At 35.4% G+C, this 17484-nt stretch overlaps 1 protein-coding gene across 4 annotated transcripts in view; it reads left to right on the top strand.

Moving 5' to 3' along the window:
* The window catches only part of LOC100877724 (luciferin 4-monooxygenase), a 59224-nt gene extending 47347 nt beyond the window's left edge, over positions 1-11877 (top strand). For all 4 annotated transcript variants that reach the window (XM_012279944.2, XM_076531437.1, XM_012279947.2 and 1 more), the window contains exons 2-7: positions 1972-2107; positions 2282-2489; positions 2830-3163; positions 4268-4562; positions 7124-7664; positions 8585-11877. In XM_012279944.2, the coding sequence (XP_012135334.1) occupies positions 1994-2107; positions 2282-2489; positions 2830-3163; positions 4268-4562; positions 7124-7664; positions 8585-8703 (1611 nt within the window). In that variant the 5' untranslated portion in view covers positions 1972-1993 and the 3' untranslated portion in view covers positions 8704-11877. The remainder of the gene's footprint in view (positions 1-1971; positions 2108-2281; positions 2490-2829; positions 3164-4267; positions 4563-7123; positions 7665-8584) is intronic.
* Positions 11878-17484: the final 5607 nt, after the last annotated feature.

Below are 17484 nucleotides of genomic sequence, written 5' to 3'. Positions count from 1 at the left end.
ACCCTTGTTATCGACAACCGTTTGCCATCTACTGTGCAAGTTTTCAATGCCGGCTCGATAAAAATCAATTGGTTTCCGGGCAAAATAACTGGAGATGGCATTTTGAATATCAAACCTTGCTTAAATATTCAACTTGAAATTTAGGACAGCTATAATTTCTGTAGTCTGGAATAGCTCATTATAAAGCACTCACAATATTAAATTCAAGCAAATATATTTTTAACAAGTTTTGATCAGTAATGCAATCACTCTTGTTATCGACAACCGTTTGCCATCTACTGTGCAAGTTTTCAATGCCGGCTCGATAAAAATCAATTGGTTTCCGGGCAAAATAACTGGAGATGGCATTTTGAATATCATCAAAATTTTCTAATTTTCTGTCACATAGAAAGTGTCGTAGCGATCGGAATAATTGGGAAACCACCTTTGGCATTTGCGAACGTCTAATGCACTTGGATAAACATCGCAAATGTTTTTGGTAGCGACTGTTGCGTTACTACCCTTGTGAAATTCAAAAAGCATACAATGAATATGTACCTCTGGTATTTGGCTGGCTATTTCACATAAAATTGCAAAGCAAAATTTCAGATTTAATTATTTACAAGTAAACGAGTCAATTTAACCTGAAAATTTTGGCACGACAAAGAATATAATCAGCTGATAAATGACAAATGTTGACATGCGTAGAACGACATCACTTTGCGGTCCCCCTAATATATAAAATATACGTTCTACAAATTAGTAAGAAGATATAACGATTGTTGTATAGTAATTGATATAATAATATTTGGTAATGTGTTTCAATCGGGAATATGAAAAATATTGTTTTAGAAAAGAAAATGTTGAAGCGGAGATATTCATGTAGGCTGTCTTAGACAAAATGGCGACGTACACTCAACGTCTCACTACTAGGTGGCTTCTGCAAAATTCCTGCAATTGGTTTGCAATTATAGTTTTAAAATTTATAAAATTCATAGAAAAGTGGAAATTTAATGAAATTAAGCAAGAATTGTGCTAATCGAAAATTTGAAAGTTTAGAAATTTTGGAACTTGCAAATTTATGAACTTAAATTTGGGCCGCTCAGAATATTCAAGGATTTGTGAGTTTGTGAGTTTGTGAATTTGTGGATTTCTGAATCTGAAGATATGTTACAACTTGAAAATTTGTAATAGTAATCGTATATCCAGTAATGTACCTAGCAGTGATCATATACCTAGTGATGTACCTAATAGTGCCCATATACCTAGTAATGTACCTAATACTGATCCTACATCTAGCGACATATTTAACAGCAATCGTATATCTAGTGATGTACCTAATAGTGATCGTGTATGTCTATAGTTAGTCATATGTATGTAGTTAAGGAAGAGCTTTTCTCCGGATGGATTCAACGACGATATTAGTTTGAACTTCTGCCACTGATCGTACGATAAAACTCGACGCGTATTCAAGCACGAAATGATACGTGGACCTTGGATTCTGTCGATGGTATTTGCTGAAATAGATCGTTCGAGAAGGATCCTGATGGGTTTACCCGTTAAACGTAATTTACCGTTCGTTCGATCGATCGGCTGATTCCGTTGCCATACTTTGGACGATTCGAAGTGACATTTGTGATCCTTGGAATTCTAATTTTCCTATTATGCATGCTGTACATAATTATCGATAGAAATCGTTCAGAGATTGCGGGTGATATTCTGACGCGTGCTTCACTTGCGAATTAATTGCAAGTTAGGTGCATTGTTAGAAAATTATGTTACATTTCATTTCACTCCATTACATTACATTACATTACAGTACATCACAGTACATTACATTACATTATATTATATTACAATACAGTACATCACAATACATTACATTACAAATAACACAAATACTATAAATAACAGAAAATGACATAAATAACATAGAATGTAAAATAATACAAATAACATAAGCAACATAATAACGTATTTTATCATCTTCAGGTAAAGAACACCTCGAGCAAAAATGGAGATAAAACGTGACACCATTATCGGTTTACCAGGAACAAAAATACCAAATGTAACCCTGGGACAGTACATCTACCAGCGACTGCAGGATCATGAAGACAACATTGTTCAGGTAATCGTGAATTATACGAGCCAAGTAAACTATCGTTAACATTTGTAATAATATGCGAAATATACGAATTGTAACGCTGAATTTACATGGATAACTCATAAATCCCAAAATTTATGCGGTTTTCGAAAGCGTCATTCGTTATACAGTCATCGTAACGATTCCATATTATTTCAGGTTGATATTCAGACTAATAAACATTACACGAGCCGCGAAATCCTTGAAAAGAGCGTAGTACTCGCTGACATTTTGAAAAGATATGGGATACAAATTGAAGATAGAGTTGGAATCGCGAGCGAAAATCATCCGAGTTATATGGTCGTCGCGTGTGCGGCTTTCTTTACGGGGGCTGCATGGGCGCCATTAAATCCGGCGTACACTGAAAGTTGGTAAAATGTGTATACGATTATTTTGTTTTATTGGTTGAGAATTTGTAGTTTGAGAGCGTATCATGTAGGTATATTTCTGGTAAGATGCCAGGTGAATCGATAGGATTTACGCTGCTTTCGCTGTTAATTTGTTAGACAAAGTAGGTTTATGTAATCTGTAACGATGTGATGAAAGTTTCTATAAAACTTTTATATTTCTGTTATGTTAAATTAAATTTGTAATTTCCGAACTTAAAAATATTATAGTACTACACATTTAGTCCCAAATATGCTACTATAAATATAGTTACAAATATTATCCTTAATTAATGACTAAATTGTTAATTAAAATCACAGGAGAGTACAGACACATGTTGGACATCTATCAACCTCGAGTCATGTTCGTAACGCGGCGCACGGAAAAAATTATAAGTGAAATTGCACCAACTTTAAGCTGGACTATGAAGTTGATACAAGTGGACGACGAGCCTCTCGATGGACAGATGATTACGTTAAAAGAACTTTTGGATAAACATAAAAATATGGTGAATTTGAACACCTTTAAACCGGTGTCGGTGGACGATAATTCCAAACGAATGGCAGCCATTTTGGGATCGAGTGGGACAACTGGATTTCCAAAAGGCGTTATGCTGTCCCATCTAAATTTATTAACATTCATAAGTCACATTAGGTGAGCAATTCGTCTTATATGTATATACCTAATATGTAGAATTGTTATAATTTTACTCAACCATGTCAACATCCGCGATTCGTTTGTATCAACGATTTTCTGAATGGATGAACATAGACTTTACCGATATTGTCTTATCTTATATAAATCTCAGTTCAATTTTATGTACGTCGTGTCATCGCCAAAAGCTACAAAATATTTTTTCATGAAATTTTACACAGAGATACTGTAGACGGTTTTAGGATAGGTTTTGTGGCGATCAAAATTGAAGAAGCACCACAAAAGATACGTCTAGAGTCGGTTCACCGGACGGGCTGCACATTCTCTGTTATGACCAACGCACGAAGAATATAGTTTATCAAAGACCTCGATAGTTACAAGTTATTCGACGAACCAGATTTCAAAAATTAATTGACTGTGAAATTTCACCGCTTCTAATATTCTGATTTAATCAACAGTCTTTTTAATATTGCAAACATTATAAAAAGTAAAGCTGATTATTGATATTGTCTCTTCTTCAGAAATAAAACACGCGAATTTCATGAATATCTTATTCTCTTATTGAATTTTGCGAGCGATATTTATTTTTCATTCTGCGAGGCGGGTGGACTGACTAGTGCCTTCATATACAGGCTGATGCGCTCAAATATCTCTTTCGATCGTTATGATACGAAAAAGTAATTTGTTATTTAAAGTGCACCGAACACTTAAATATCTCTTTCAGTCGCGATAATACGATTTAATACGCTATTAAATGTTTAATGTTTAGTGCTTAATTTACTGTTAAGACACTTGACTTGCAACATCGAGTCACAGTCGTGACCCACATTCATTTGTGATATAAATAGCCACTGTATTCTACAAATGCGTGCTTCTTAGAAACAAATCGAAAATTGATTAATCATTTCGCAGTTGGATTTTTGCTGTAGGTTATTGAAACTTCGAGATTTTGGATTTTGAGAAATTTAATATTAGAATTAAGGATTCTGGGCAGTTGGAAATTCAGAATTTTACAATTCTAGTTCTGACAAATCTAATCTAATCTAAAAAATTTAATCTAATATTGATATAATCAATAGTTAATTGATCGTTTTTCGTTTAAAGGTCTCCAGAGTGTATGAACTCAAGGTCAGGTGACCGTGTAATGATATTCTTACCATTATTCCACGGTTACGCGGTCGGTATGATGTGCATGTCGATAAGTACAGGTGCAATCATATACATAATGCGAAATTTCAAGCCGGTCTCGCTTTTCAAAGCGATCGACGAGTACAGGATTACCCACCTTCCATTGGTCCCTCCAGTTATGACAATTCTGGCTAAACACCAGATGGTACCGAAATACGATTTCACCAGCGTCAGAGAAGTAATTTGTGGAGCGGCACCACTTCAAATGAAGGTAAATTTTAGTCGGGAAATAGTTAAGAACGAATGTTATTGTATTATTATCAATTATATTAATTTATCAAGTAAAGCAACATTGTTAGACTTTTGAAGTACCTAGGAATAATTAGCGGAGCTCAGAATGAGTTTAATAGGAACAAAATGTGAAGTGGCATCGTTCCTCAGAAATTATTGTTACGAGTACGATATTTAGATCGCTTTGGGGAAAATGTTTAATAGTGTAACGATGTATTTTTCTTTGCGGGGTGGAAATTTTTGAGAGTGTGAGGTTTTGAGAATTTTGGGATATGCAAGATTGGAAATTTGACTATTTAGGGATTTGGGAATTTAGGAATTTGGGAAGTTACAAATTTGGGGGTTTATGAATTTTGGGGCGTGCAAGATCAGAAATTTTGGAATTTAGAAATTTGGAAATTTGGAAATTCGACAGTTTAGGAATTTTCCAACTTACAAATTTGGGCATTTGGAAATTTTACAATTCACCAATCTAAAAATTTCACATTTGAAAATTTGTCAGTACCTTGCAAATTAAAAAACTTAAAAAAATGTAAGGTTTCCATAACAATATCTAAAGACAAGAATTTTTAAATCTGAAAGTTCTCAAAGTTTAAAAATTCAAAATATATATTAGAAAAATAAGAAAAATAACAAAGTTCGAGTAAAAATCGCAATAGTTAGAAAAGTGTAAAAAAACTGTGAAATTGAATCATTGCAAAAAGGAAGAGGAAGAAGGAAATGATCGACTTCAAAGAAGAATGAAAGTAATCGCTTTCAGTGGAAAGTAACCAAGAATTTCGTGCATTCGCAATAAACCATAGCATCCGTCAGAAAGCTCCAAGGCAGCCAGGAAAGTAACCTCTCGAAGGGAAGCAATTTGCGCGTTGCTCGCTTCGCACAAGTATTTAAGCCATTCTCTTCCAACTTACCGGCACGTGAAAACGAAATATCGCGATATCCGTGAACAACGTCACCTATCTATTCTCGTTAAACCAACCGCATTCGCGTTCGAGATTTACCAAATAATATCTGCATAAATAATATATTTTCACACGTTGGTATCTGATAAGATGACAGGTGCTTTTAAATTAATGTAATAGTGTAGACTGATTTTGTTCAGGAAACGTATAAAACGTCTAATTTCGAGAATTCAGAAAATTCTGTGAATTTATGGAATTTAACAAATTTGAGAAACCTGTGCAAGTTTTAAGAATTTGAGAAATTTGTCAAAATTGGGAAATTTAAATAACTATAAATTCAGTAAATTTTTAGAATTTTGAGAATTTAGAAAATTTTTAATCTTCGATAAACTTTTGAAACTTAGAAATTTTTAGAAATTCAAGAATTTATAAATTTTGAAAATTAAGAAGTTGAAAGATTAACTGAATTTGCAACTGGACGAACTTTAATGTTACCAAATTCCCAATTTTCCCTATCCTCCTATGTTAAATCCCTAAACCCCTAACTTCCCAGATCCCCAAAACCCTATATTCCCTATACAATCCCCACAATCTTATATTCATTAAAAAATTTCCAATTGCCCAAATCTGAATACTCCTAAATTTCCAAATCTCCAAATTCCCAACTTTACAAATTTCCATCCGTCTACAGTTTCAGATATGCAATCTCACTAAGTTCAAATGAAATCTGGTTTTGCAACCAACCATTATCCTTCCTCTCTCTCTCCTCATCCTTCACATTTACCTCAAGAAAACCAGATTCGCTCGTAACCCATTAACTTCCAAATTTCCATTTCAATTTCATCGTGTGGATTGTATATTTATACTATGTCAAATATTCTTACAAGTTCTCTCAAGTAACCTTGAAACAAAAAATAATATTTGAAAAGTAGGATATAAGAATTCACACATTATACATTATGCATATGTACGTTGCGCATGAAGATATGTTACGTATATGTATATGTTACAGTATGAATATGTTGCATTTTGTGTATGTGACGTATATGTACATATTACATTATGTATATGTTACATATATGTACATATTACATTATGTATATGTTACATATATGTATGTGTTACGTACATGTATATGTTACACATATGTATATGTTACGTACACGCATACGCTACATACATGTATATGTTACATTATGTATTTCTTACGTACATGTGTATGTTACGCATATGTATGTAGATATTACGTACATGTATATGTTACACATGTGTATATGTTACATTATGCATATGTATAATTACCGGTTGTTATACATATAATCAGCACTAAGATTAAACATATGTCATGACCGATTGTTATATGTATACATATGTCTCCATTATTGTTGTATGTATATAATAACCGGCAATTCCACATAATCACCAAATTAATCAAATTTACCGTAACATATACATATATCTAATCTAATAGAATCCCATTTCAAGCAAAAAAGAAAACATGAAAATGTAAAAAAATATTGTATATCGAAATCCCCATATGTGGATCGAGGTAGCAAATGTATTAACTGTCCATCATCCTCACAAGCTAGCAAAAATCCCTGCTACCTGACATCAATGAAAATCACTATATCCGTTTCAGATGTGGAAAGAGGTGCAGAGACGCACGAAAATGAGATACGTTCGGAACGGTTATGGCATGACGGAATTATCCATAGTGTCGAACCTGAGCGATAGGGAGAGTACGGACGATAACGTAGGCGTCGCGATACACGGATTTCAATGCAAAATAGTGGATCCGGAAACGGGCAAATCCCTCGGGACAAGAGGGGTCGGTGAAGTTTGCTTTAAGGGCGATCAAGTGATGATGGGTTACTTCAAGAACCCGAAAGTCACCGCGGAAACGATCGACAAAGATAATTGGTGTCACACAGGGGATTTAGGATACCTGGACGAGAAAAACGTTTTATATATCACCGGTCGGATAAAAGAATTGATCAAATACAAAGGTTACCAAGTGTCGCCGTCAGAGCTAGAAGCTGTGATTCTGACGCATCCGAACGTCAAGGATGTCGCAGTTTTAGGGAAACCGCACGAGGTCAGCGGCGAAATACCGATCGCTTTTGTTGTCAAACAACCGGGTACCAACCCGTCCGCTGAGGAAATTGTGGAATTTGCGAACAGTGAGTGCATTTCTCTACTTTTAATCGATAGGGATTTGTCTTGTGACCATTGGATTTTGTGACTCAGGACTGATTTTTGGGAACCTCTTGAAAATACGCTCCGGTAATTTATCTTATTTTGGTCAGAAGAGGTTTCCAAAAATGTGCAAAATGCGATTCGTAATTCTAGTAATTTCAAGCCAGAAAGCAATATTTTGTCGCACTTTTTTCGGAGATATTCTTTAGACTATACTTGAGAGTCGTATAGAGATTTTGCAATTTCGCTTTGAAAACTTTTTAAAACCCCACACGAACGAACGCGTATAGAAACATTTTTTAAGAAGTTTTTAAAGTGAAATTGCAAAATCTCTATACTCTCAAATATAGTCTGAAGAATATCTCTGAAAAAAAGTAGAACAAAATATTGCTCTTTGAAACTATAGAAATTACGAAATCGCGGTTTGCACATTTTTGGAAACATCTCCTTGTTTCTCCTGACCAAAACAGTATTAGACAAATGAAGACCGCCGAAATGTATCAATTTTCCAGAGGTCCCAAAGATCCCCAAAAATAATACTCAAAGTATTCGGTCGCTAGACAATTATCAAGTTTATGATGCATAAACAGCACTATAGCATGACTTTACACCGGTAAATCGGTGAAAATATGTAAAATAGAGTTCTTGCAAGAATAACCTTGACCACGAAACTCAAGGTCAAATTATTTTATCACTGAATCCTATAATACTCGTCGAGAGGAGTAAAAAAGTGTTACATGAAGTATATGTGTAAAATTCACCGTTTTGTTGCAAAATGATTTTGAAGTTTTGTTATCAATAATAATTTGGTTGATGTTGAATTTGCTATAGTTCTGTTTGTGGAGTTTGTATGTATACCAGTTTGTATGTTTTTGTGATTAATATCGAGTGCAATAATTCACAGGAAACCTGTCACCGGAGAAATGGATAAGAGGCGGCGTTATATTTGTCGGAGACATCCCTAAAACTCCATCGGGCAAAATTTTGAGACGGAACATGATGGGTTTAATTCCTAAATTGTAAATCAAAGTGTTCCCGGATCGATTAGATGAATACTGTGAATTTAACTAATTATTGAATAGTGTAAATTGAATTTTGTAAATTTAATGGGATATTGATTATTATAAATTTGATCAAATATCGATTATTGTAAATTTAACCGAATATTGATTATTGTAAATTTGATCAGGTATTGATTTTTGTAAATTTAATCAGATATTGATTATTGTAAATAATTAATTGTAAGTTTGTTAAAATTAATTCTTCAAAAATATTGCCAGTCCCTGGACGTTTGACTGTGTAGACATGCGGCCATCAAAAATGTTAATAATTCAAAAAGCTTCAAACCCCATTTTTGCAAAGGAAAATGTTCAGAAGCCCCTTTCTAGAAGTTACACTAGCTGTGAGGCATTCTACACATATAATTTGAAGTTACACTTATTTCTAATTACAGTATCATCCATAAGGTGTCAGAATAACATGGGTATCAAATGCTTTCGCTACTTTCTCGTAGCAATAAGCTAATCGAATGAAAGTGTTCGATATAAACAGTCACTCGTAGATTTCGTTTTTCAACTGTGGTAGCTAGTACCATTAGCAGAATCTCCTCCGAAGCGTTAATGGTAGGGAAAGGAGATTTTTGCCGTTCTTGTCGAACGAAACGACTAACGACGACAAGAACAGGCGAAAAGAATCGAAAGATTAACGCGACGTGGAAGCTGTCATCGATAAGTAGACCGATAATTGGCCGTTTTCTCGGTAGAGCAGCCAGAGCTATCGCGTTATCTTCGTTAACCGGAAAGCGAGATAGGAATTTCTAGCAGTTTTACCGGATCAACGGAATTAGCGGTATCCGGTATTGGAAAAATTTAAATTTCACGCTACCGGCTCTATGGCAAGAGCAGACAGGTACACGGATGTACCGCCTACGTGTGTCCATACAGGGTGTCCCATGAATCTTCCCTTCGATACGTTCGAATGTTCACGTAAATCCGTGTTGCGATAGAATCCACTTTTAATTTCTTTTATAACATTTCAAATCTTCAAATTTTGAAATTTAGAAGTTTCCAACTCTTCAAGTTTCTAAATCTCTAGATTTTCAATCAACAAATCTCCAGAAATTGGAAATTTTTACAATTCACAAAATTACCAAATCTCCAAATTTTCAATTCTCAGAATTTCCAAATTCTAAATTTCCAAATTTCCAAATCCCCAAATTTTCAATTTCTCAAACTTCCAAATCCCCAAATGTGCAATTCCCCAAGTTTGCAATTACCCAAATTTGCAATTCCTCAAATACCCAAATCCCCAAGTTTGCAATTCCCAAAATTTCCAATTCCCCAAATTTGCAATTCCTCAAATTTCCAAATTCTCAAGTTTGCAATTCCCCAAATTTCCAATTTCTAAAATATCCAAATCCCCAAATTTGCAATTCCCAAAATTTGCAATTCCCCAAATTTCCAAATTCCTAAGTCTGCAATTCCTTAAATTTGCAATTTTTCAAATTTCCCAATCCCCAAATTTTTAAATCCACCAAATTTGTAATTCCTCAAGTTTGGAATTCTTCAAATTTTCAATTCCCCAAATTTCCAAATTCCCAAGTTTGCAATTCCTCAAATGTGCAATTCCCCAAATTTCCAATTCCCAAAATTTTCAATTCCCCAATTTTCTAAATCTCCAAATTACCAAATTTCCAAATTGGGTTCCATGAATCTTCCAAAAATTTCCAAATTCCAAAATTCCAAAATTCTAAAATTCACACATTCCAAAATTCACAAATTTCAAAATTTCCAACAATCCGTTATTCCAACATGCCATCATTCCAACATTCCAAAATTGCAATAGTTCAACAGTACAACATTCCAAAATTCCCTTATTTCAACATTCCCACTTTCCATCATTCCAACATTCCATCATTCCAAAATCCCAAAATCACACAAATCCAACATTTCCAAAGTCTCAAAGTCTCAAGATCTCACACCTCCAAAAATTCCAAAATCCAAAAATCCTAAAATGATTTTACCGATGAAAGCCAGTGTTGTATCACGGAACAAACCAGTTGAGAGCCTCTGATCTAATTTATAACCGGATACGCGACTACAAATCGGCAAATAACGAGGACTCTTTAATTTCACGAAGTTTTATATATTTTTTATCGCCAGCAGTTAAAGGGGTAAAATATCGAATAACGCGTAATTCACAATACACCATGTAGGTGAAACGATTCCGCGAGGATATACGTATCTATTACCAGTTATACGTTCGTACGCGTCTACGGCCGGTGTTCCTGTTAATTTCATTACGACGATCACCCTGACAAATCTAATTGACGCGCATCAATTATTTGCCGAACGAAGGCCGCTTAACTCCCTTTCCGGTTTCCAGCTACCATGGTTTCCGGATAATTTCATTTTTCACGATACCTTCTATCGGGAGAATTTCACCAAACCGTCATGAAGTTATATCGACGATACTTCGTAAATTCCCCGGTGTAGCGGTAGTCGGAACCAAATTGCAAATTAAAAATATAATATATCGTTCCATGGGCGAGTTAATTTCGATTATAATACTCGTTGTCGGTAATAAAATCGTAATTAAAACAAATTCTTCGTTCGCATCGTGATCGTTTCACGAACGATTACTCGATAATGAACTAATCAACCTCCTCATAAATTAGGGAACTATATGAGTGTAAATAAAAAGTCATGACGTTTCAATGGGGACAAAATAAGCATTCCGCTCGGTAACAAGTATTTGATATTAAATATTAAATAAATCATATAATGTAGGACATGTATATATATAGTGATGGGCAGATTTACAACACATTTCATACTGTGAGATAGGTATAGACATAGTGATGAGTATTAATTTTTAAAGTAAAATAGGAGCAAAATAACACATTTCACTCGTTGACAATCATTGAATATTAAATATTAATTAAAGCATATACTGTATGACAGATATAGACATAGTGATGAGTATTAATTTTTAAAGTAAAATAGGAGCAAAATAACACATTTCACTCGTTGACAATCATTGAATATTAAATATTAATTAAATCATATACTGTATGACAGATATATACATAGTGATGAGTATTAATTTTTAAAGTAAAATAGGAGCAAAATAACACATTTCACTCGTTGACAAGCATTGAATATTAAATATTAAATAAATCATATATTGTATGACAGACGTATGAATAGTGATGAATATTAATTTTTAAAATAAAATGGGAGCAAATTAATAAGCGTTCCACTCGTTGACAAGCAATCACTATCTAAATCATACATTGTATAATACCAAATATGATGACTATCAATCAGATCAATCCATGAGTACCAATTTTTAAAATAAAACGCGCAAAATGTTTTCGCAGAAATCGGAAAGTTTCGCACGTAAAAATGCCACTGTATCGCGCAACGTTAACACGGTTACGGTAGAAAAAAGTTTGATATGTTCGCTAGTCGTTATCGAGAATAGAAATAGAGTGGAATTTTCGCGTAAAGTTTTGTTAGGGAATAGTTCGAGGAATCGATCGATTCGTTTTCGATTCGATTGGTTGGTCGGATCCGAGTTAGTTCCGAAAGTCGGTGGGTCGCAGGACACGCGGGCCAAATGCCGTAGCTGCGAGCGGAAGCGCAGAAAACGGGCAGAAACGATGCAGTTGGCTGCAACGGCGATAGAATAGCGAGGCACCGGCATAACGCGCATAATAACGCACGCTCGAGGCCTTCGTAAAATGAGATACGACGAGGGTGGGCGACTCGGAGGAGAAGGGTAGACGGTGGATGTGGAGGAACATACGGCGGAGCGAAACAGAGCTAGCGAGATAGACGAGAATGGATAGATAGGGGGATACGAACAGGGAGGGAGTGCCTATCACTCGGAGAGATCCAATACAATGCGAACTATTGTACCCACGTTCGCCATCCATTCCAATTCCTAGGCTGGAGATATGCAGCTACCTCGATCCTGCACTTGCCCGCGCGCCCTCCATCTATACGTGTTGGAACATCGCGCGCGTACCTTAGGGTGTGCGTCCATGTCGATCGGAACTGTCCTTGCGAAAGCGAACAACTTTCGCTGCCGAAAAAGACGTACGACTTTACCCTGTTTCACGAATAATCTTGGCAGTAGATCCTTGGAAGAAAAACTCTTTAATGCCACTTTAATGTCCGTGGAGCAAACTTCATTTTCAAGAATTCTTTTCTGAAATTAACCCTTCATACTCGAAAGGTGACACTATTCAGTTTAATACAGAACTTTGAAGTAAATATTTTTTAACTGAAGTTATGGTACTATGCACGTGGTGTATAAACATAATGAAGCAGACACAAGATTGAAATAGTTCGAGGTGTGAGACTTCACCGAATGAGTTTTGTGGACGCATTTAGAATATCTTAGATTTCTTTATTTTGTCTTCTCACGGCAAAAGTTTACTTTACTATTCTTATATTTGAGAATGTCTTCAACGATACAAATTCGTCCTGATGGCACCCCTACTAGTATAATCGTTGTTTACTTGGTCCAGAAAAAACATTCTGAGATATAGAACTGAAACGTAGATTTCGTTGGATTCCTACTCCGCAGAGTCCCTCGGTAACTGATCGGTTTGGGCCCAACCGCTCAGTCACGATAGGTAGTATCGAAAAGTTGGTGAAAACAAAGTCCAGCGATTATGATCGACACAAATGTAGTGTCAAACTACACACCTAAATCACTTGGAAAATCATAAGTTTAAGGGTTAATCGTGACGCACCTACTGAATAAATTGTAGTTGAACTCGATAACGAATCACTTGTGAAAGCGTATATGTGTCAGTGTACATAGAAAGCAAAGTTAGGAAAGTTCACTCTTAGTCACATAAACTTGTTCCATAAACTAAACGCATAACCCTTCGCCCTATATCGTGTCACTCGTGACGCACACTATAAAACGTATTTTCATCTCAATTGAATTTGGAGTTCATTTTTAATTATAACCTTCACAATCACGAATCGTTGAACACAAAACATCCCGAACATTTTTAATTTTGTTTCCCTTTCAAATTATATTAATAATTAGTTATTTATGCATGACACTCATAAAATTTGAAGATTTTAAAATACTCGACACCTATTTTCAATTTATGAATACAGTAACCGAAAACAGATTGCTGTGCTCCGCGTGCGACGCAGTTTAATATAAATACAATATGAAACTCGTATACGGGTGTTTTATAATTTTCTACGGTAATGCAGACATTAATTAAAATACCTGCAGCAACGGCGCCGATTCGAAATCCATAATTCCCCGCCAATGGCGGTTCGCTTATTGTCCGCGTGACCCGTATGTCTGATCGCGGTTATGTGGATCAGTTTGCTCCATGACCGAAACGGAAGTGAAAATGTGGACAATGACGTTATTCAAACGCCTGAAACCAAGATTAAGGTGGGGTAAAATCTAACATGGAACTATTTCTGGCTAGGAAGTCTTACTGCAATATGTCACATAGTCACATAGTCTCACAAAGTTCTTTGTGAAAATTATAAAATTATTAGTTGATTTGGGTAATCGAAATTTATTTATTATTATCCCCAAATTCTTGTGTAATAATTGATACAATAATATTCAGTAACGTGTTTCAATCGGAAATATGAGACGTTGTTTTAGAGAAGAAGTGGCAGGTCTTGATGTAAGCTAACATAGACAAAATGGCGGCGTACAACGTCTCATTACTAAGTGGTTTGTGAAAAATTCCTAAAATCGGTTCACAATAACAGTTTTAAAATTTATAGAATTTATAGAAAAGTGGACATTTAATGAAATTAGACAAAAATTGTACTAATTGAAGATTTAAAAATCTAGAAATTTTTGGACTTGGAAATACGAGTCTAGTTTATCACATTTCCTACTGTAGTATACGTCACATATGTGACACGTAGTTATGGAGTAAGGATGAAATTGTGTAAGGGTTAAATTGTGAGAGCTTCAATTTGATAAACAACGTTTCAATGTAAATTAACTACAATATACAAAGAAATCAAACGATCACGAAATAACTCTCGGAAAAGCTTCATAACGAAGATAAGCAGGGTTTTGTCTAGGAGAGGTGTTCACACGAGGCAACTTTAGCCTGTCCGTAAGGAATCGTCCGTAAATGAAGAAAGCCATAGAACGAGGAGAAATCGGTGGAATAAGGATAAATATAAAATGGAAGCAGCAACGATAAAATTGAACGTTGACGAGACGGGATGGCGGCCGAGGGAGGATGGGAAATGAAAGAGTAAACGCGACGCAAAGACGGAAAGCGAAATATACGGATACCGATGGCCGAACAGAGAGAGACGAGTGGCGATAGAGAAGGAGGCGAGGTAGAAAGGGAACAGGCGTTTACGTGCGGCAGACATCCGATGATGCATAGTTGCCGTTGACATGCCGGAACGTCAGACTCACATGACCTCTCGAGCACACCCATTATCCGCAAAGCGACCCCCAAATTGGGACAATAACCGCTTCGTGGAGTCGTGTAATAATTATTGGCCGCTTTTCGACTCTACAAACCTACCAGTTATCGTTTTGCCTAATAATAACTTTATCCTCGTTACTTTTCTCTAGTTGTAACATTCGGGTAATTGCCGTGTGCATGAAGGGACCTTTAGGAATTTGCGTTTGCTCTTGCTTCTTTGATGCTACTAGGGGTGATTGTGACGGGGTGCATGAATGTGTTTGGTTGATGTAAGGGTGGATTTATTGGAATTGAGGAGATTTTGGGATTTTGGGGGTTAGGAATTTGGAGGTTAATGAGGTTCACAGATTGGGTTTTTGAGGATTGGGCTGGGGAAGGAGGTTTGGAGAGATTGGAATTTGGGGATGAGGAGATTTGGGAAGCTGAGATTTTGAGAATTTAGGAATTGGGGGATTTGGGAATTGGGGGATTTGGGAATTGGGGGATTTGGGAATTGGGGGATTTGGGAATTGGGGGATTTGGGAATTGGGGGATTTGGGATTTGGGAATTGGGGGATTTGCGAATTGGGAAATTTGGGAATTAGAGGATTTGCGAATTGGGAAATTTGGGGATTTGAGAATTTAGGAATTGGGGGATTTGGGAATTGGGGGATTTGGAAATTGGGGAATTTGGGAAATGGGGGATTTGGAAATTGGGGGATTTGGAAATTGGAGGATTTGAAAATTGGGGGATTTGGGAATTGGGGGATTTGGGAACTGGGGGATTTGAGAATTGGGAGATTTGGGTAGTGGGAAATTTGGGAATTGGGGGATTTGGAAATTGGGGAATTTGCGGATTTGAGAATTTAGGAATTGGGGAATTGGGGAATTTGGGAATTTGGGAATTTGAAAATTTGGAAATTTGGGAATTGAGGAATTGGGAAATTAGGGAATTGGGGAATTGGGGAATTGGGGAATTGGGGAATTGGGGAATTGGGAAATTTGGGAATTTGTGAATTTGGAACCTTGAAAACTTGATAATTTGAAAACTTGAAAATTTGAAAATTGGAAACCTTGAAAACTTGAAACCTTGAAAATTTGAAAACTTGAAAACTCGAAAACTTGAAAACTTGAATACGTGAAAACTTGAAACCTTTAAAAATTTGAAAACTTAAAAATTTTAAATTTGAAAGCTTGTCAACTTGAAACTTAAAAGCTTGAAAACATTAGAAATGAAAAATTTAAAGTCAGAAAGTAAAAAAATGAGAAAAGTACGATAATCCGTGAATATAGAAAGGTTGGTAAATCCGGAAATCTACGAAGTTGAAACGTGAAAAAAAGACAAAACGAATAATCAAAGACGTCAAAAACAGCAGTGTCCCGCTTTGTCCGCTTCGTAAACCCAGTCAAGTATACTAACGCATGCATAAATTCTGTGAAAATTGTATGAAACACGAAACAATGGTGACAACCAACATTGAAAATCGAGTAGCAACATTGTCTCTTAATAAATAACGGTGTGAGGGACGTATGTGGAATAATAATAATAGGAAATGAACGCGGATAAATAATTCTTGTAATATGCAAATGATGACGGTTGTTTTTTTGTTGGAAGCGTTTACGTACGTATGGAATGAATTTTAAGAATTTGGGGTTTTAGGGATTTTAGGTTTTATGGAGTTGGGATTTCAGTGATTTGGGATTTTAAGAATTTGGTATTTTAGGAATTTGGAATTTAAAGAATTTGATATTTTAGGAATTTGGAATTTGAGGAATTTGGAATTTGAGGAATTTGGAATTTGAGGAATTTGGAATTTGAGGAATTTGGAATTTGAGGAATTTGGAATTTGAGGAATTTGGAATTTGAGAAACTTGGAATTTGAGGAATTTGGAATTTGAGGAATTTGGAATTTGAGGAATTTGGAATTTGAGGAATTTGGAATTTGAGGAATTTGGAATTTGAGGAATTTGGAATTTGAGGAATTTGGAATTTGAGGAATTTGGAATTTGGGGAATTTGGAATTTGAGGAATTTGGAATTTGAGGAATTTGGAATTTGAGGAATTTGGAATTTGAGGAATTTGGAATTTGAGGAATTTGGAATTTGAGGAATTTGGAATTTGAGGAATTTGGAATTTGAGAAATTTGGAATTTGAGAAACTTGGAATTTGAGGAATTTGGAATTTGAGGAGCTTGGAATTTGAAGAATTTGAAATTTGAAGAATTTGGAATTTATGGAATTTGGAATTTGAGGAATTTGGAATTTGAGGAATTTGGAATTTGAAGAATTTGAAATTTGAGGAATTTGGAATTTGAGGAATTTGGAATTTCTGGAATTTAGAATTTGAGGAATTTGGAATTTGAGGAATTTGA

This window comes from Megachile rotundata, chromosome 4, assembly GCF_050947335.1.
Source record: "Megachile rotundata isolate GNS110a chromosome 4, iyMegRotu1, whole genome shotgun sequence".
NCBI classification, from domain to species: domain Eukaryota; kingdom Metazoa; phylum Arthropoda; class Insecta; order Hymenoptera; family Megachilidae; genus Megachile; species Megachile rotundata.
This window is presented reverse-complemented; position numbering and strand designations above follow the sequence as displayed.